At 35.7% G+C, this 21,020-nt stretch overlaps 1 protein-coding gene across 1 annotated transcript in view; it reads left to right on the top strand.

The window, feature by feature from the left end:
• The window catches only part of SLK (STE20-like kinase), a gene marked incomplete at its 5' end in the record, with an annotated part of 50,676 nt that overhangs the window by 21,776 nt on the left and 7,880 nt on the right, over positions 1-21,020 (top strand). The window contains 13 exons of the mRNA XM_009328452.1: positions 1,936-1,984; positions 2,758-2,907; positions 5,516-5,588; positions 5,804-5,998; positions 6,691-6,772; positions 7,761-7,889; positions 9,890-11,311; positions 12,654-12,784; positions 13,256-13,379; positions 13,653-13,832; positions 19,255-19,384; positions 19,631-19,755; positions 20,745-20,933. Of these exons, the coding sequence (XP_009326727.1) occupies positions 1,936-1,984; positions 2,758-2,907; positions 5,516-5,588; positions 5,804-5,998; positions 6,691-6,772; positions 7,761-7,889; positions 9,890-11,311; positions 12,654-12,784; positions 13,256-13,379; positions 13,653-13,832; positions 19,255-19,384; positions 19,631-19,755; positions 20,745-20,933 (2,979 nt within the window). The remainder of the gene's footprint in view (positions 1-1,935; positions 1,985-2,757; positions 2,908-5,515; positions 5,589-5,803; positions 5,999-6,690; positions 6,773-7,760; positions 7,890-9,889; positions 11,312-12,653; positions 12,785-13,255; positions 13,380-13,652; positions 13,833-19,254; positions 19,385-19,630; positions 19,756-20,744; positions 20,934-21,020) is intronic.

Genomic DNA, 21,020 nt, shown 5'->3' on the forward strand with positions numbered 1-21,020 from the left:
GACAGTTTACCAGGACTTAAACCATAATTAATTTACTTAAAGTCTAGATATTTGCACATAGAAGTATAGTGGGCATACATATGACTGTACGTCACTCTTCTACTATATCCTGTGCACTGAATAGCTTTAGCTATGAAAATACAATTTTTTCTTCTAGGTGATGCAATGCAATCTGTATAAGTGATTTTGGAATTGTACAAAGGTTACATGTTTTTTTTAAAAAGAATTTATAATTAAAAAAAGATACCTAAAACAAGTAAAAGAAAATTTCCTTGGAGTCTTACAAATATGCTTTATCCTTTAAGCATGAAAACAATGGGAGTGTAATACCATGTTTCCTGATGTAGATTTAATTTGATAAGCTTTGTGAAAACTTTGCGTGGTCTGAATGCAGAGTAAAATGATACTGTATCAAACAGCAGAATAGTGAAAAAATTTCCATGCATAAAGGTCAGCATGAAAGCAAGTATGCATAAAGGCAGAATATGAAACTGAGTGGATAGGCTTCACTGGCAGAATAAAGGTAGAAGAGGAGTAAATAGGTTGAAAATAAAATTGTAGATATATAGTTACAGTGAAATGCAGAGGCATGAAAGCAGCAAAGGGAAGGCTGTAATGATGTGGTAAGTAAACGGAATTTAGTGGAGGAAAAAAAGAAAAGAATGATAGTTGGACATAAAATATGTTTTTGCTTTCCAGTTTTAGAAACACAATTTCTCTACCAAAGAGGCCTTTGTCAGATTGTCAGCAAATTTTAGAGAAAGAAATTCTTTATTTACAATTTCCCACGCTTAACTTACTCAGCAGTAGGTATGCAGAAGCATGTAAATGCAATAATGGTTTAAAGGATTTACAAAGAATTGTATTATATAATATATTTGTTAGTACCATTGTTGTGAGGATTAATTATAATAGTAATTTGAAGTAATATGTAACATAAGTGGTGTATATATACAAATGTTATGGTATAAGGTATAATTTGAGGTTTCCTCTTTTATGGGCAATTATACTCTGATTTTAAAAGCACTCTAAAGGAAAAAATTAAGATGGTATTTCCCAGAATATTGGCTGTTAGGATTCTGACAAGAAATACACATCAGCTCTCAGACTGAAAGTTATAATTTAATGTTTAAAGTTCAAATTAAAGAAGAAAAGCGCATAAGGAAGGGTGGGGTGTCAGTCTTGGATGACCATTCCTCTTTCTTGCCCTCCTCATTCCTTTTGTCTACCCTCTTTCTCCTTTGTGCATGTTCTTTCTGTCCTACGTGTCAGCATAGTTTGTGCTCCAAAATAGTTGCAGTTTATTTTTGTTTCAAATGGAAACTGAGAACTGGAGATGGGAGTTGTTCTAGTATTATTAGATTCTGGGATAAAAGCCTTGATGTATTGTAGACATCAATGGAAATGGAGGAAAATGAATGTAAACATCTGAATTTACTCATTTTCTGTAAGTTTTAAGAGTATTTTTCCACAGTTTCATCTCATCTGAAACAACAGAGGAGATAACATCTGCTACTGGAAAATCATGTAGCTCTCATACTTGGACTTTTCAGTCAGAGAGATTATACTATAGAAGTACAGTTTAATAATCGAGAAATGAGTTTGCAGGGATTATGTAAATCACATTACAACAAGTCAAATTCAAGCTGACTGTTTTATTATGTTTTATAAGTTTTATTATCCAATTTTATCTTTGGATTAAAAATTTTGTCTGAGGATCTCCAAGCATTTTTCAAATAATTTGCTTCAGCAGCACAGCACTACTTTTAGCTGGGTAACAGTACCAGTATTTTGCAGAGGTTAGTGCAATAATTTGTCAAGGCAAAATGGTCTGACACTCAATAATAACTCAACCCAATAATGCTCCCTTAATCAATGGTTCAGTTCAGTGGAACTATTTAATTTGTAATTTGTGTATTCTTTTTTTATATACAGATCCTGATCGAATTTTGTGCAGGTGGAGCAGTAGATGCAGTAATGTTGGGTAAATAAGTTGTTTCAAATAATAAACTTAATAACATCTTAAAATTATAATATATGTATTTTAAGACTTGTTTCACAGTATATTGTTTTGAGATGGAAATATTTATGTAATTGGTGTGCTATATGTGTTGAATGTTGGGGTTTTTAAATTAGCATTTACACCTATATCTATGGACATTATAACTTCTTAAGTTAGATTAATTTTCTCTCATTTTTAAAGTGTTTGTTTACTTTTCAAAACATATTCTTGTCTTGATCGTGTAAGTGAATGTGATGAGTTGTTCTCATATGATTATGGAGCTCTCTGTTGTTATAACATAATCTAGATGAGCCCTTTTCAGGATCTCATTCTTCCCCTTCCCTTGCCATCTTCCAAATAACATTGTGATAATTTTTTATGTTGCATCAACCTTAAAGTTAGGTTTTTCTGTGCTTATTCCGCAAATTAGGTGAATGCTAATACAAGTAAGTAAAGGATCTAGTCTTTAACATCTCGGTGCACCATACAAAAGAACCAATCTCTAAACTGTACAGCTTTTTCACAGTTCAGATAGGTAGGTATACATAGTTCATAATGAGGAGGGGTTTGGGTACAAGGAATGAAATTTTTACTGAAAGGAGCAAATATTTTAAGATAGAAGTTTTTTCTGACATATGATCTTCAGAATCCGTCAGATTAATTAATTTTCACATATACCGCTATACTGATTGCTATGAACACATAACAACAAAATGCAAAAATGTTGTGTTTATTTCTGTCTCCTCCTCTTGTAGAGCTTGAAAGGCCATTGACAGAGCCGCAGATCAAAGTGGTGTGCAGGCAGACACTGGAAGCATTGAACTACTTGCATGAAAATAAGATCATCCACAGAGATCTAAAAGCTGGCAATATTCTTTTCACATTAGATGGAGATATTAAACTAGGTAAGCATGTTGCATATAGAAGTCTTTCCCAGAACTTTGTCTGGTCTTATAATTGTATTTTCCTTAGGCTGTAGTTTGGCAGAGTTCAGTATTTATCTATTTAAACATAAATCTAACAATAAGAGGTTTTTTCAGATTCAAGTGGTTTGCTACTATAAAGAAAAAGGGGGGGGGGAAAGCTTGAGTAAATGTCCTAACCGTACTTGGCACATCTTTCCGACTTCAAAATCAGCAGGGGTAGGAGTCATATCAATATCTGTACCAAGGTGCCTAAAGTCAGACACAGGTCCTACTGTTTCTTAGTATAATGTTCTTAATTATACTTATCTTTACTATGGTAACATCAGAACTTCCCTTTGAAGTTGTTAGTTCAGAAAATGAACATCCTTCACAATCACCAAAAACCAGTACCATTGTTGTCTCTGCCATTATTGAGAGAGAGAGAGAAGTAATAATCTTAATTACTCAACTTAGTTTTTCCATGCCTTTTTTAATTGTTCGTTGCACTGAAATTAAGATAGAACAGTCTGGAAGAAAATTAATACAAGCTTACTATTGTTGATTCCTATTTTTTTATCTGAATTTAAACAATCATCCACATTTTCCTTCTGATGTGGTAGGGAATCCATGAGGATTCCTCCATGAAGAACTGACAAAGGACTACTGGTGGTGAATAGCATCCCTTCATTCAGACAGAAGATAGGAATTGTCTGGATCCACTTTGTTCAGGACTTCATCAGGGGCAAATGTGTATAAGCTGTCAGCCTTTACAGTGGCTCTACCAGTGTCATAGTTCCATGACAGAGCAGCTTGCGTTCAGGTTTCAAAAACTTCTCTCTACATGATGTGTGTGAAAAATTGTATTTCTTTGGATGCAAGTTACACAGAGGGTGAAGGTAAGGATAATCAGAAGATCGCCACAGTGAAATGGGGCTCTAAATTCCCAGCCTTGCTACAGATGTTCCTTTTAAATGTAGGCAAGACGTGTCTCAATTCACAAATATATCTACTACCTAAGTAGTATTGATCATGGCGTCTCTGCAAGGTATAGTGCATCATCTCGGTTAAGAAGTTGAGAATATTTAAGAACCTGCTTTGCTACATTGATCAGTTAAGTGTATCTGTGCTTTTTGCGTGGATTCCCTTGCACAAGATTATTACTTGTGCATATAATACTTGCATGTGCCTTTCTCTTCTTCTGCAAAGTACGGGTAACTTTACTGTTTTGGCTTTTCTTGGAAACCTGAAGATCTAGTGATGGACTCAGTCTCATAGACCTTATAAATGTAATAGAGCCACTGTCTTAGTTTCTTAGTACTGCTGTAAAAGAAATCACAGATCGTAGCAAGAGTCTCATGGTCAGAGAGAGAATCATTTGTTTCTGTTCATTTTATTTGCCTCACGTGACCTGGCTCCTCCTCATACAGATAGAACCATTTTAAGATTTTGTCAAGCTTAGCTGATCTACAGCACTGTGCAGGCTGTCAAGATACTACTTTACAGTTCAGACTACAGGAAGATTTCTTCCACACATACATTTAGTGATGTATTCAGGTTTGCTAATTAAGATTTCTAAAAAAAGATTTACTTTAGTTCTGAAAAGTGTACAGCATCCCTTGAAAGAGCGTTTTACTCCTTTTAAACTATTTGTATTTTGATTCTGGTAGACACAGAAATAGGTGTAATTCCTTGTTTTACAAATATCTGAATGGCAAATAAATGTCCCTCATTGCATTTTATTTGTATAAGGATTTGAGTTTTATTATTTCAGTATCTGTAGTCTCTCAAGATTTCAGAATTTGCATTTGAACAAATAGCTCTCTTGGTCTTTTTTTTTTTTTTTTTTTCCTCCACAGAGCAAAATTAGACTTCTCAAGTGTTGAGCCCATCAAGTAATTTTGTACAGATTAAGGACGGCAACATATGGCTATTTTGTCCTTTTGCTCTAATCTCTAGATCTTCATTAAGAAAGTTACATCTATAATAAGCATATAACACTTATTTAAATGTCGTCTTTTTTTTTCTAAGTGAGAAACGTAGTGCTTTATAGACAAGTAATATTAATTGCAAAGATGAAGTTGATTTTTGGTTGGCTGTTACTTCAAAGGTGCATATGCAAGCTTTCAGATATTTAATATAAAGTGAAAAGTCATGTGGCAAGAAACCCATAAGATAAAGGGAAAATGTAGCTTTATGAGAATTTGAATCCTGAAATTAAAAATTGAATGAATTGTTGAATTAATGAGAGAGCTAATGCCACGTCTGAGGAATACAGCCTTCATAGGCTGAAGAAATTATTTTCTAATTAAAATAATTTAACCCACTTATTCCTACAGTAAATACATGCGTTGCTCTTGTCCCACACAACTCAACAGTAGCATTACTTCTTTTTTAGCAATGGAGAATAACGTTTATTCAATATCTTTTATTAGAAATGCTGTAGAACCTTGGCACTCAGTTATCAAAACACAAATATTTTTATCTCACTTTGAAGTTTTAATACTGCAGAATGTTTGCTCTGGAACATATAACATTTAAAAGACAGTTGTAAAATATAAAAATATGTTTTCCACCACCCAGTTAATAGCATTTTACTGTTTGCTTTAAGCGGATTTTGGAGTATCAGCTAAAAACACAAGAACAATACAAAGAAGAGATTCTTTTATTGGTACACCATATTGGTAAGTGCACTGTTTTGCTGACTTTTTAGTATGAACTAGTATCTCAGTTACCTTTGTTGTTAATATTACAAGCTTGATACAATGTCGTGTAAATGTATTCAGTGAGAGTAGAATGTGCTGCTTAAAATGCTTCAGTTAATTTATCTATTTAGAACCTTTTTCAGAACAGATAAGAGTGCATTTTCTAATCTGGTACTTCGTTATTCTCTTTGCAGGATGGCTCCAGAAGTAGTAATGTGCGAGACCTCTAAAGACAGGCCTTATGATTACAAGGCTGATATTTGGTCTCTTGGCATTACTTTAATAGAAATGGCTCAAATAGAGCCACCTCATCATGAATTAAATCCAATGCGGGTGCTTCTGAAAATAGCAAAATCTGATCCGCCTACATTAGCACAGCCTTCAAAATGGTTAGTATTTTATTTACAACCTTCCCACCCCAATTTGTAGATTTTGAGTATGAGGCATGCCAAGTCGTATATTTGGTAAACTTATGTTCATGGGCATAGAACTGTTGAACTTTATGGCACTAGCTTTACGCATAAAGTCAGGTACATAGTCTATATATGTTTGTTTGTACATGTATACATACATACATATAACTCCTTATACAATTGGGACTATTGTCCTTTTTGTTGTAGTTCTGTATAGAAGCTTTTATACTGAAATATTTTGCAGATTTTGCATTAAAATGTATGCAGAATAGCTTTTTACAAATGCAGTAAGAGATCTGAAGACCATCTGAAAAAGAAAATAGGTGAAAGGAGACAAGTATTTTTATACTAAGAAAACTTTTTAAAAAGCCATTATCTATTTGGTCATTTTAATATCTTTATGTGATTCAGTTACTGATATAGCAGATGCGGTGTATTATAAATCCAGAGCCAAAAGTAAACTCTTCTATAAATGGACAAACGTTTTAAAGATTGTATTTGTGCCACATTGGTCTTTGCATTCCTGTACTATCTTTGTGTTTTCCTAAATCAATAGAAGGACTTGGAAATGCAGTGTAGATGCATGTGAAAGCAAAAGAATATTTCACTATACACTAGTCTGATGTCAAGACAAAAGAAGAACCACTGCATGTTTGCTTTTTGTGTAGGTCATCAGATTTTAAAGATTTTCTGAAGAAATGTTTGGAAAAGAATGTAGATGCGAGGTGGAGTGCAACTCAACTTCTACAGGTAAGAAGAGTTAATTGTTCAGAACTATTGTTTAAAAGCAACGATATTTTGTATTTTTTAAAAGCAGAGAGGTATTATAGTAACTATTTAAATAATTTCAAATTAAGTATTCATACACAATCTGGTTTTAACATTGTTGCATTGATCCTTATTTGGTAAAATCTGATTAAATGATACCAAGTGCAGATGAAATTCTTTGTTTACATATTTTGATGTAATATAACTAATTACTTTGCATAAGTATTTATACTTTGATAATTATAATGGATGAAGGAGATATTTACATAAGTAGTCAATTGCTGACAGGTGTGTTAAAAGCTTTAGTGCTCAGCCTTTCTCTATAATGCTGTCACTGCAGAATAGCTAAACAGGAGTAGATGTGACTAGGTACATTTGATTCTGTTTAACGTCAGCATGCATTTACTTTATCCAGAATACATCCAGCATATGTTGAATAGATTTAAGCAGCAGGGCCAAGCAGAGAAAGAAGATTCAGATAGTAGGAGAAGAACAGATAGCTGTTTCCTCTTAAAGACAAATGTAGAATTCTATGTTCTTGTTAGGAAAAATTGTTCTAAAGACAAAGCAGATTTTTTCTAGAAAGAATATTTCTAGATAAAGCTTATCAGAAAATAATTTAATTGTGGAACTGAAATGAAACCCATTTCCAGGAGAAATAACCTTTTAAAAAATCTTTCTACTTCTATTTTTTGGATTGTGAAACAGGTCAGTATAAATGATTTATTTGTATTTTTAGCAAGTTTGTTAGATTACTTACACAGTATATTTGAATACAAATGTTTTGATTTTAAAACTTCAGCAGAAAAAAAAGTATTAGGACAGTTATAATTAATGTTAACTGTGAATCTTCAAGTTTGAGAGAACCAAAGTAACATTTCTCTGGTTACATTTCTTTCAAGTTACAATTTTCCCATTGTGTACAATGAAGTCAGCACTTAATATTGTGCTTATTTTTTATTTTCACAAGCATCCATTTGTTACTGCTACTTCCAATAAACCAATAAGAGAATTGATTGCAGAAGCTAAGGCTGAAGTTACAGAAGAAGTTGAAGATGGTAAAGATGAGGATGAAGAAGAAGAAACAGAAAATTCTCTGGTCAGTTTAAAATTTACTTTTTAAAATACGCAGCTAGTTTCAATCACCAGTTTCCTATGGAGAACTCAGTTTCTGATGTACTATCCAACTTTTGCATCGAGTCTTCTAAGAATAACAACATAAACATACTGTAACCTTATTACAAAATAAGTAGTCGGTATTCTCAAAATTAGCATGTTCTTAAGCTCCTTGAGAACGAATAATAAAGAATATTATCTTCATTTATTTTTACGTGTATATGTAGTATAGAATTTTAAAAATGAGATAACTGATTTTTATGTAAATGGGTTTAAGTCAAAATGACTAGATGAACGAGTAAATGTATATTTGTATTCCATAAGATGCTTAAAATATTAAGGAAGGTATGCGACCATTATGCTATAAACTAAGTTTGTGATTTTACAGCATGGCTGTCAAAAGAAAAAAACAAAAGCAAAACCCCCCATATTTTACCTAGCCAGGATTGCGTTTATGCATGTATTTCTAAAGATGCTTAAGAATCTTACAACGCAAATTCTGTTCCTCAAAGGGCAAAGCCTTGAAGCTCAATGATATGGTAGTGGGTTGTAGAGTATACTACAGGTAGTGTGCTTTCTGACTTAACTGGCTCAAGCGCTATAAACGTGGACAGTGGCCAGTACCACCAGTAGCTGCCATTACCAGCAACGGCAAAGAAGCCAAATGCATGTGCACTAGAAGCACGCCTCCATTTCCTCCTCGCCCCTCACCACGCTGGTCATGTCCCTTGGCCTTCGTACCACTTTCCCTGTCCGCACCAGCAGATCTCCAAGCGTGCATTCCCACCAACTTCCTCCAGGACTTATTCTCTGTCTCCTAAGGCGTCACCCAGTGCCTCCCTCCGCTGATTAGCTGCTAAGCCACCAGTCCCCGGGAGGGTTGGAGTGAGGTCCACCCTGTGACTCAATTGAGTGTCTCGACACAAGCAGCAGTTTAGGAAACTGTGAGGTAGATGCATTTACATTATTTACTTGTGGCAGTTTTAAAAACTGCTTGGAGAGCGACACTAAGCTTATAGAACAGTTACGTGAAGAAATCTTTTAAATGCACTTTTGACTTAAAAGGAATTGTCTTCTGTATGCTTAGGAAAACCTTAATGTAGGAAATGCGCGATCAAACCCGTGCTTGTTAAAATAGCTAACCTAGTATGTTCCCAATGACAAATCAGAAGCCTGATCTGCAAATTACAGGGTTTCGACAGTAAATACAGACAGAGAGATATCGCAATCACTTTGAAGAGTGAAAGGGCAATTATGTTTAAAATGATACTTTCTTAGTATATTCTTTTGTATGTCTGTATGTAATCTGATAACGTTCATTCATATTCTGGCAGCAGCAATTTCTACAGTTATGTAACTGTTTCTATTCTGGTTCCGTATGGCCGCTTAATCAGATCTGCTGGAGGTTTCCACCATTTTAATGGAGTTTCACAGTAATTAAAAAACAGACCAAAAATTTTCAGGCATTTTAAACAAAGAACACAAGGAAAGAGATTCTTTTTAATGAAGCAGAAGAAGGTCTTAATATTGCATTTTATCAGTGCTGGACTAACTAAAGCTACACAGCTTCTTCCTAGCCAAACTGGCACAAAGACATGTGTCTTTCAAATCCTACTGTAGCTGGGACTACCGGGGAACTGAACTAATAAAAAAACAGTAACGTGATTGGAAAAAGACTCTTTTGAAGACTCTGTTAAGCGTGAGGCAGAGGGCTGTCCGTGATCCCTTTCCTTCAATCGCAGTGTATTTTATTAAATTATGAGAGATGGAAGAAGGTTCTTGTGAAACTGTTCTATTCAGAGCCTGTCTGCAGTTCATGCACTTCTCCTGTGGTAATACCAAGTGAAGTACTCTGAGATTATCAAATTCATATAACTCTGCCTGTCAATACAATATTCGTCTCCATTCAGGTATTCTTCAATAGAACTGTGCTTTAATTAAGTTAGGAAATTATTAAATATTTTTCTTCCTTTAATTTTTTAGCAGTTACCTGCAGACAAGCGTGCATCTTCTGATCTTAGTATCGCCAGCTCTGAAGAGGATAAACTTTCACAGAATGCCTCTGTTCTGGAATCTCTTTCTGAAAAAACAGAAAGTAATGCAATTGAGGACAAAGCCAGCACTGTATTTCCAGATGACAAAACAAATGGAGATGAATCTGAGGACATTAAATTTAGGAAAACAGCTGATAACCTATGCGATACTACTGTTGGTGATATGAAAGTGCAGAATGGTTCTGTGCCAACTGGTGAAGATGAGCAAGGCAAAATAGTGCCAGCTGAAAAGAATACAGAAAGCCTGGAAAAACCACAAGAAGGTACAGAACCCCAGAAAGGAGTGAAAGAACTTGACGTGGTAACAAAATCAGAAATAAAGGATGAACCCAACCTAAAAATAGAGAAAGAAAATGACATGGGAAATGAACAGATGGAAGATAATAAACTGAAAATAGTACCTACAACTGAAAATAGTGTAGAAACTGAAGAAGCCATTTCTAAGGAAACTGGTGAAAAAGAAGAGGAGAACAGAGCGCATCTCTCAGAAAGTAAGGAAGAAAAGGTCCCTGCAGAAGATACTACAGAGCAAAAGAAAGATAAAGATGAAGGTCAGAAAGAGGCGATAATAGCCACCACCACAGAAACTCTACCTAATGCTGCAGATCAAGTGGCTGATGAAGAAAAGGAACTAATAGAGCATGGAATTGACAACATTAAGGAGATAGGTGGTATTGCTGAAATACAGATCAGTGATGGGGATAAAATACCTGAGATGGAGGATAAGCCAGTGCAAAGTCAGGCTAAGCAGGTCCATGAGATAATCAGCTCTGAAGAAACTCTATCGGAAAGCCAAGATAAAGCGATCAAAGTAGACAAGAAACTGGCAGAAAGTGAAAATGAGGATATTTGTAATATAAGCAGCATGGAGGAAACAGAGATCAAAGACCCTAGAAAAGACCACGTAGACCAGAAGGCAATACAGAGCAAGCCTGAGGATATTTCTAATAAAGTGGTGGATAAACTGAGTGATACGGACCAAAATTCAGAAAAGCGCAGAGCAGAGAATATCCAGGAAAACAATATTCAGATAGACAAAGAACATTCGGAAGTTACTTCTGATGAAATAATGAAGAATAAGCTTCAAGATATTGTCAGTGAACAAGCTGATGAGACTGAAGTCGCTCCGGTCCCCAGGATTAGTATTAGCACTGAAGAAAATGAAGAGAAAGTCAAAACAGATAATCAAGACAATACTGAAACTTTACAGCAGCTAGAATCGGAGAATTTGAAGGAAAATGATGCAGATTCAGGCACTGGTTCTACAGCTGATAACAGCAGCATTGATTTGAACTTGTCAATTTCTAGTTTCCTTAGTAAAAGCAAAGAGACAGGATCAATATCTTTACAGGTAAGTATAAGCAATCATGTATTTTTATATAAAATAATATGTGAGTGTGACCCTAAAATTATCTCCAAGTTTGACCTTTGCAACAAAGAAAATTGAGTGAGAAACTAGTATGACAGTGTGGAATATAAGACTTTGTAGAAACCAAAGTATTCTAAATTGCGTGCTCTAACAATGTCTGGATTTTGTGCAGTTATGCAGCAAAGCTAGAAGCTACAGAGCTGCTAATTATTTTCTAATTTTATTGCATAATTGTATTTTAAAAATGTAGACTAGCATATAACAGGAAGTCTGACAATATTAAAGGTGAAGATTTGTGAATGGTTGTAGTTCAGAGCCGATATTCAAGATGACTAGTTCAATGCCTTACTCTGCACGGAATCCCTGTTCAACAGGACGAATCTCTTACAATATCTAGTCTTGCACTGAATTCCTGTCACTTCTATCTTCTGTCTCTCTGTTTAGATTTAGAAGATCTAAGGCAGAGAGTCTCTCAGGTTTGTTTATTCCGAACACTGTACTCCTATGATAGTACTAGATCGATGCAATTATGCCAGTATGAATGAGATTATTCAGAGGAAGCACATTCCAGATTATGAACTTTATTTATATCTTTATACTAATATGATTATAGCCATACTAGAATAGTAACTCTGTAACCATGGGTTTGAAGAAAAAAAACAACCCCCAAAACCAACAGAAAAACCCCAAACAAAAATCGTAACTTGGCATAGCTGTGCTAAGCATGACTTCAAGGTGTTTGCAGTAGCCCTAACACAATGGGGATGCAGTTTCAGCTGGGGTCTCCTCTTGCAATGGAAAAATAGCAGCTCTGAGAAGTGAGATTTCTCCAATTCCGTCGGCAAGGTCATCACTGATTTTTGACTAATACATATCAATTAAAAAAAATTAACTTGCTTGTTTAATTTATTTCCAAAGCAGAAGTTGGTGAGTAAATTGCTATTCTGTTTCATTACTGTTTTTCAGAATTAAATATCTGGTTTGGTGACTGGGAAAATTATGGTCAAAAGCAAATTTGCAACTGTCATCAGCTCTTGAAAATAAAACTGCATCAGTTCTGTTCAGGGTTTATCTAGATTTTTCTTCTGGCAATTTAGATGATCAATAATTACAGTTTTCCTTTGCTGACTAGAGAAGGTTTCAGTACATTAGAATTTTTCAAATTCTCACTTGATTAGCAAGGTACCTGATAAGTGAGAAGAACTCCTGATTACTATACAGTAGGCCTTCACAGAAATATTTGAAGTAATTTAATATTAAGAAAAAAGGGAAAAAAGGATGTAACTTAAATAAGTACAGAATAACTTACCAATGCTTTATTCAGGAAACTAGAAGACAGAAGAAAACTTTAAAGAAAACTCGGAAGTTTGTTGTTGATGGAGTAGAAGTGAGTGTAACCACATCAAAAATAGTTACTGAAAATGACTCGAAAAGTGAAGAAATGCGATTTCTACGGTAAGTGTTTTTAAAAGTAAAATTTACAAGAGGTTAGCAGCTAATTTTTTTTCTCTTTGAATAAAAGAAGAGGGCTAATAATCTTATTTCTGTGGTATTTGGGGATTAATTTCATTGAATCATAGAATGGTTTGGGTTGGAAGGGACCTTAAACATGATCTAGTTCCAGCCCCCCTGCCACGGGCAGGGACACCTTCCACTAGACCAGGTTGCTCAAAGCCCCATCCAACCTGGCTTTGAACACCTCCAGGGGTGGGGCATCCACAGCTTCTCCGGGCAACCCGTTCCAGTGCCTCACCGCCCTCATTCAATTATTTTGTTAGTAGAAAGGAATGTAAAGTGTTTCTTAATAAAACAATGAATTCAAAACTAGTTTTACTGGACCTGAGTTGTAGATGCTTTTTTCATCTTTTGTAATTTTCCACTTCTTTTGCCTTCCCATCAATATTAAGTCTTCTTTTTCGTTATTAGACGTCAAGAGTTAAGAGAGCTAAGACTTCTTCAGAAAGAGGAGCAGAGGGCCCAACAGCAACTCAGTAATAAGCTTTTGCAACAGCGAGAACAGATGTACAGACGTTTTGAACAGGAAATGACAGTGAGTTTCTGGATTTTGGTGCTCTTAAAATATAACATCTTGATGGAGTAGGCAGAATACTATTAGCAGCAATCAGGTGTTTCCTTTTATGATGGCTATAGCTTATTTTCATTCTTGTTAATAAATGGCAATATTTTCCATTGTGGGGTGCCCAGCTTGTATGCTAGAACTCACCTGCCAGAACAGTTCATCATGGCCATCCTCTGCCGTGGTACAGCACTTCACTGAACAGGATTTAGTTTTCTAAAAAAAGATGCCAAATTATTTTTACAGAGTAAAAAGCGACAGTATGATCAAGAAATAGAAAATCTAGAAAAACAGCAGAAACAGACAATAGAGCGCTTGGAACAGGAACACACAAATCGTTTACGAGATGAAGCAAAACGCATCAAAGCAGAACAGGAGAAGGAATTGTCCAAATTCCAGAACATGCTGAAGAACAAAAAAAAGGAGGTAAGAGGCAATGATGATAGTATAGAAAATAAGGAGTATGGGCATAGCAAACAGCTGAGATTAGGTCTCCCAGAAGCCGTGTCAACCTCATGTGCTATACTGAGTTGTGGAAGGGTTACTAGCAATCAGTATAATTTCTTTTGTTTTACTGCCTAAAGTGAAATACAAACAGCTAACAGGAAGATTTAGGTATTGACTTAATCCAGAAAACATCACCAAGTTACAAGACTTTATTTTTCACAGAATCTTTAATAAAATATTTTCTCTCAAATATTAAGAAAAAGTATTTTATTAAAGATTGTGAAAAATATTTGAGATTTCTACTTTTAAACAAATGCAGCTATAGCTACTTAGTAAATACTTATCAAACTAGAATTTCAAAGAAAAGGATATGGTCTTGATTACTACTGAGAACCACTTAAATTCCAGAGATGATGATGATGATGTTGTTGTTAGAGTAATTTGTTAGATTTTTATTGAATGTGTGCTGCTGCTGTTAGAATTTCTTTATATGAAGTAACAGCAGTTATATGGATTTAGTTTTTTAACTCAAAAAGGAAAGCCAGGAGAGACAAGTCTGGATAACCTAAAATCTTTTACAGTTAATTTCATACCTGTCATACAGTTAAGGCAAAATGAATAACGTCTGACGCTGACACCTTATGCTATTAATTTGCTTGCATTAGAGTAAGAGAAGGCAATGTGTTTCCATATGGATTTTGCATCTTAAAAGCTGTTTTATTTCATTTTCAGATCAATGGTGTAGTGCTCGTTAGTATATAAATGGCTCTAGTGTTTGCTCTAATACTTACTAGATTTCTTTAGAAATCTGTACTGTCCATGCTCTTGCATAGAATGATCCTGTAGTACAAAAGTGCGTAAAAAAATATAAGTTGTGTTCAGTTTGAATGATATGCTCATATGTAAATAACAATTTTTCTTCTTTTGCGGTACCTCTTGCATTTTTGAGTCTCTCTCTATTTACTGGTGATTGGGTCCTACATGGGAAAGCGGGAAGAATTTTACGTATTGCTCTGAGCTAAAAGCAGTTCTTTCATGGAAACAGGAGTAGCATGTGGTGATTTGGACTCTGTTTTCTGAGGATGCTTCCACTATTAAACAAACAGGCATTTGTTTTGGGGTGCATAGTCTCGTATTTAAAGCTTAAAAAGGCGATTTACAGTTTGAAGGAAAATGCAGCTGGTGCTCTAAAACTACCCATGCTATTTTGGAGTGTGCAGTGTTACATTTTTATAATTCTTAAAAATAAATAAAATACATCAGCAAATTAACAGATTAACAGTCAGTTGATTTAGCCAGGTTATATTTAGAATCTTTCTACTAATCTAGTCTAATTCACCTTGGACTGAAATACATTCCATTCCAGCATATGTCATGAAAAGTTTCTTGAAAATATACTTAGTTATTGGTGGTTTTTGCTTTTAAATTCTTCAGAATCAAATACTTATAACCAATTAATATTTTATTTGCGTGTATGTTTATTTTAAAGACATAACCTGTGTAGGTGTCATTTATGGCTGGAGACACTAATAATGACATCTTATAAATTCATGTTTGAGACAGTGTCAGAAATAGCTGGTTTTCAGTGGAAGTTATTTTAAACTTCCAACCATTTTTCACAGCTTTACCATGAGGTAAACATACTCTGTGGTCCTTTTGCCACAGTGCTTCAAGAAAATACCACTCTTGCAGGTGGTGGCTTTCTTGACTATCTGTTCTAGCTGCTGCATGAAAACGCGAGCAAGAGACTGCCATTTCTGAGAGCACTGGGCAGCATTTGCATGCAAAAAGAGGCTGGCATATACCTCCTTTCTGTGCTGCGCTGGCATGCATGAAGCATGTATTGTTCCTTCTCTTTTCATTAAGCTCTTTTCACTAAACTAACGTCCCTGCACGCTTCCCAATACCTCTAGCGCTTGACCTGCATGTCCTATATTCACAGTAATGCTTGCTGTGGAGAAAAAGTGTTCTTTTCGCCACCTTCTGCATGCTTATATACACTGTAGGTTTTATGTGAAGTGGAGAAAGCACCAAAAGAGCTGAGAAAAGAGCTCATGAAACGCAAGAAAGAGGAGCTTGCACAAAGCCAGCATGCTCAGGTAACAACAGCAGCTTCAAGCTACTAAAATACAAAAGGCAGCGGTATTCACACAGCTTGATGATTTCACTTCTTGTTGTTGTTGAGTGAATATGGAACTTAACTCAGACTAACCCTACGTACTGCTCTCTTTCTTCAAGTACTCCCATATCACATCCCCTAGAGTATACTGTGTAGAAATGTAGGAGCAGCGACTTCCAGGTTTGTGGTGTTAAGTGTAATATTTTGTATGCTGTACCGAAACAGAACGGTATTTTTCTACAGCAAGTTTATTTACAGTGCTTTTATGAGTGGTAAGTACCCTATAGGTCCATCAAATTATAAAGGTTACAGTCAGAAGTAAGTTTTGAGCAATATAAGCGCAGGGGAGGAAAATGTATATAATTTGTAAGCATGAGGCATCTTGTTCAAAGAAACAGAACAGATTAGGTAAAATGAAGTTACTTAAATGTCAAAGTGTAGGTGTATGGAAACTTTACAAGACATCATCTGTAATTTCACGCCTTCAGACTTGCTGCTTTTATATGACCCAGCTAGAAGGGAGGTTAGTATTTTAGAAAAATACTGGCTTTGTGATGGCCACAGCTTGTACGGAGTGAGTTTGCACCACAGTAGAGCAGGTTTGGATTGAGTAACGTAAGGATTAAATGTTTATGTGAGTGACCTAGTAGAAAATAATAGCAACTTTATTCGTTTACGTGTTTAATTCAAGAGGGGATTTCCCAGGATAGAATGTGATTGAGTTGCAGCGCTCTCCCCGTACCAAGGATATGCGTCTCTGAACTTATTAAGGAAACAATTAGAAACCTAAATTTTCATAGTGTTTGTAGTGACTTAGTTTGTTTCCTTTGCTGGTTTCAATTTGTTGAAGTAAGAGAGGTGAAAGAGGCAATTCTAAAGGTGAAATATCCATACTTGGAATGATAAGTACTAGACAAGGTGCAGATGTTTAGTTTTAGAATATCTAGAACTTCTGTCAGTGACTACTTTCGTGTGATTAGCCTTGACATTTTAAATGTGTATTACTAACATACAGCAGATCTCATTTCTTCTTTTTTTTAAGAACAGAAATGCATTTCATTATATTCTGACATAGGAAGTACATTGTGTCCCACAGGGCGTTGCTCAGGTTATGATTCAGTCTTTTCAGTTGTCTTCATGTACACTTTTCAACGCGCAGATGCAGGATGTAAGTCTTAAAATGCAAAACAACAAAAGTTTTATTTCCCTAGTTTTCCAGATGTGTGTCTTCTCTTCTCCTTCTTCTCATACGTGCTGATCGATGTCACTGCTGTCTGCAAACTAGTTAGCACAAATTTATGTGATTCTGCACTATTCATAGTAAAAAGATCAACATTACAGTAGTTATTAACTCTGGGCAAGACACTGAAGCAATATAATACTGTTTGCTGGTGTTTATTATTTGTTCAGCACATGTGAGAAACAATGTGTGACTTCTATGCTGTGTGTGCAGTGAAACCGTGTATTTTAAAGATAGCTGAGTTTATTTTAAGATACTTATTGGGCAAAACCAAGTGGTAATTTTAAAAAGGTGGACTGCCTTGCACTGTCTGCCTTTTAACCATTCAACATGTTCTTTAGTGAAGTCAGTGACCTTTGTTCTATGCGATACTTGAGTAGATGTGGGAAGTCGAAAGGCCAGAGTGTTTTCTGAGATTGCCTGCTTTATCTTATAGTGCTAGCAATTATAAAACTTGTTAAGATTTACCATGTAGAAAGAGCAGCAATGATATTTAAGTAAAGACATTTGAGTAAAGCTCAAGCATAATTGCTTTTTGACCACGACTACACTATAACAGCTTTTCCCCCCGGTCCCTCCAAATAAAAAATTCCTGGCAAATTAAACACCATGTTAATTATGTGTCTGCACCCTCAGAATAATAAACTTGTAGTTTTCTTATCCTTTTCATCTAGAAAAGGAAACAGAATGGTATTTTTCATCACTCCATACATTTGATTAGGTATAGCAGACAATTTACAAACGTGGCCTTCTAGTTCTTTTTGTACCCTCAGGTTTGTCACTGTCAGAACTTTGCACCAACTGACTCCACCTCTGGTTTTCTGTTACCTGTTTAAGTGTAACTCTGCTGTCCACTGGGAGAGACAAAAGCCTCATCTGTTAATAACTTTCTGTGAAGATGAAAACCAGGATTCTCCTGGTCATAATAAAAAGCACTTTTAATGACCATTTAATTCCATACATTGCTGACAATTCTTTTAGCAAGTAGCATAGGTTCAGTAAAAAAATAAAAATACATAGCTCAGGAGACCCTTCCACTGATCATCTGCAGCCCAGTACCGTTTTTCTGTCTTATCCCATCTCCCTTCCAATAGACCATCTTTAACGTTGCTATGTTATGTATAACAGCAAATGCTTCAGCTGCCCACCTTGGCTCTGATATCCTTTCTTTTGATCTTTATATCATGGTAGAAACATCTGCTTTAATTTCTTGTTCTTAAAGAGTGTGTGTGTGTGTATGCTTGCATGCTTGTAGAAGCTGCTTTTTTTTTTTTGATAGTTGCAGAGAAGAAAGGCAACAGTATGGTCTTGGGGCATGGGAGGGGATTCTTACTACTGCCTGCTTTTCATGATGTGATGCAACAGAGTGATACACCCTGGATAATGGGAAGATGCAGGAGATACGGGGACTGCATCACACACATGGCAAATCGCTTTGCGAGGAGCCAGCTCAGCTCTGGTGTGACAAGCTTACAAGTCCTGCAGAATGCAGTTCCTGCAAAAGGCATTGGCTGTCTTCATAGCAGTCTTGCAGAACTCCCAACCTCAATATCTTTGCGCTCATGACAAGATAAACCACTCGAGATTGAGACACAAATCTGAAACCCAACTGTGTAAATAAATAGGCTTTAACTAATCATCCAAAGCAAAATAGCCATACATACTTTTTTCTTACCTCCATGAATAATTAACCCTTGATATGATGAGATCAACTTTATATTGAGTACTTGTCTCCGCTAGCTTTGAACCTGCAGCTTGTTTTGAGGAGAGACAAGAGATGGCATGAATTGCAGACTGCTTTTTATTTGTTGCCTTTGGTCTTATTTCTGAAGGTATTATTTAAACATTAAATATACTCTTACTTACTTTCTACGCAGAAAATACGAGAGATGCATAATTCTATAGCCGAGGCATGTTAGCTCAAATTTTCATAGATGTATTTGTTTTCATATATAGCTAATGCTGAGAGAACTGGGATTTTCATTAAAATGTAATGTGGTTAGAAGAACACAATTTAATTTACTTCTATTGGGTTTTTCCAGGAGCAGGAATTTGTGCAGAAGCAGCAACAAGAGCTGGATGCATCTCTGAAGAAAATTATTCAGCAGCAGAAGACAGAACTAGCCACTATTGAACGAGACTGCCTCAACAAAAAACAGCAGCTCATGAGAGGTATCTAGCATCAGACACGCTCTTTAAAAACAGACCTTTGTGTTGTATTTTAATAAAACGATAGTCTGTCCTAAATTTATGAAATCAAAGTCCTTCATGACTAATCTAGAACTGTAGTAAAAACATTTGCTATGGAATAGCATTGTTCTTCACATGCACTTGTAGGCCACTTGTGAACATACACTAGCAGGTAGATTAGAAAGTACTGTATTGTACTTTCTGAACCAGGCTTCCTCTTTTTTCCAGCTCGCGAAGCTGCAATCTGGGAGCTGGAAGAGCGACACTTACAAGAGAAACACCAGCTCCTCAAACAGCAACTCAAAGATCAGTACTTCATGCAGAGACACCAGCTGCTTAAGAGGCATGAAAAAGTTAGTGTTGACTTTGGCACTTTCTTTTGTGTATTACAATATCCTTTTTTTTTTTTTTCTTTATCAAGTAGTCTTATCATCATTACTGGTAGCTGTTTGCTTGCACAGGCAAGACCCACACAGGTATTTTGAGGCTGTATATGTTCTGGTGAAATAAAAAAATCTTAGTCATCCTACTTTAATAACTTAGTAGTATGTTGAAGTGTAAGTGGTCATATTTTTCCCTTTTGATTCTTTAAAAAAAAAAAACACCACATCATCAACCTTTTTCTATTAAAAATAGCAAATCCTGCTTATACACCAAAACCAGTTTTGGCTTGTGTTTAAATAAATCTGCATGTTAGTAAATCATCCTGGAATTAAATGAGCAGAATGAACTGGATTAGCTTTTGGGCAAGTAGCTGACAACTGTCTCTTTATAGCTAAATCCTATAAAAGCCCAGAAGACAGCACTTATTTTCCTCAAGATATTTTGTTTTTTATAGAATACTCTAAACAGAATTGTTCAGTTTTTGAAAATGTGAACCCAATAGAGAGATATTATAGGATCTCCTTGGTGACTGGAGCACGAGCAGCCTCCCCTGAAGGCTGTATGGTTTGGTTTATCCCCATAATGGCTGTTGCTTTCACCAGCTTTTGCAACAAACTGACCCTTCACAACTGCAGTAGTGGAAGTTCAGTCCACAAGAGTTTCTCCCTCTGAATAACATGGACTTTTCAAAGTGCAATTCAGGAGTTGAACAACCACTGGTAAAATAGATGTGTATTCATATTCATTAGAGCATTAGAGAATTTCATCTGGGTTGGGCATGATCCAGAGCTCTCTGGAATAAGTGGAAGACTCCCTCCTCCCCATTGCTATCACTAGGGCTGGGACTGGTTTCTGTTGAAAGGTGTGGACTCAAACAGCATGCGTATTGATGAAATGAGATGCAAATATTCTAACATAATAGTTACTCTGTAACATTTCCATATGGTTAACGTTTTAGGAAACAGAACAAATGCAGAGATACAATCAGCGCCTTATCGAGGAGCTAAAGAACAAGCAAACTCAGGAAAGAGCGAGACTGCCTAAAATCCAGCGAAGTGAAGCAAAGACTCGAATGGCTATGTTTAAGAAAAGTTTAAGAATCAATTCATTAGCCTCTCCAGACCAAGATCGTGAAAAAATTAAGCAGGTAATTAAGAAAAACAGTTTTAATAGTGTAAATGCTTAATGTGATGTAAATGCGAGGATGGGATAGAGTGCGCTCTCATCAAGTTCA

Source organism: Pygoscelis adeliae, unplaced genomic scaffold (assembly GCF_000699105.1).
Source record: "Pygoscelis adeliae isolate BGI_AS28 unplaced genomic scaffold, ASM69910v1 Scaffold317, whole genome shotgun sequence".
In the NCBI taxonomy this organism is placed as follows: Eukaryota; Metazoa; Chordata; class Aves; order Sphenisciformes; family Spheniscidae; genus Pygoscelis; species Pygoscelis adeliae.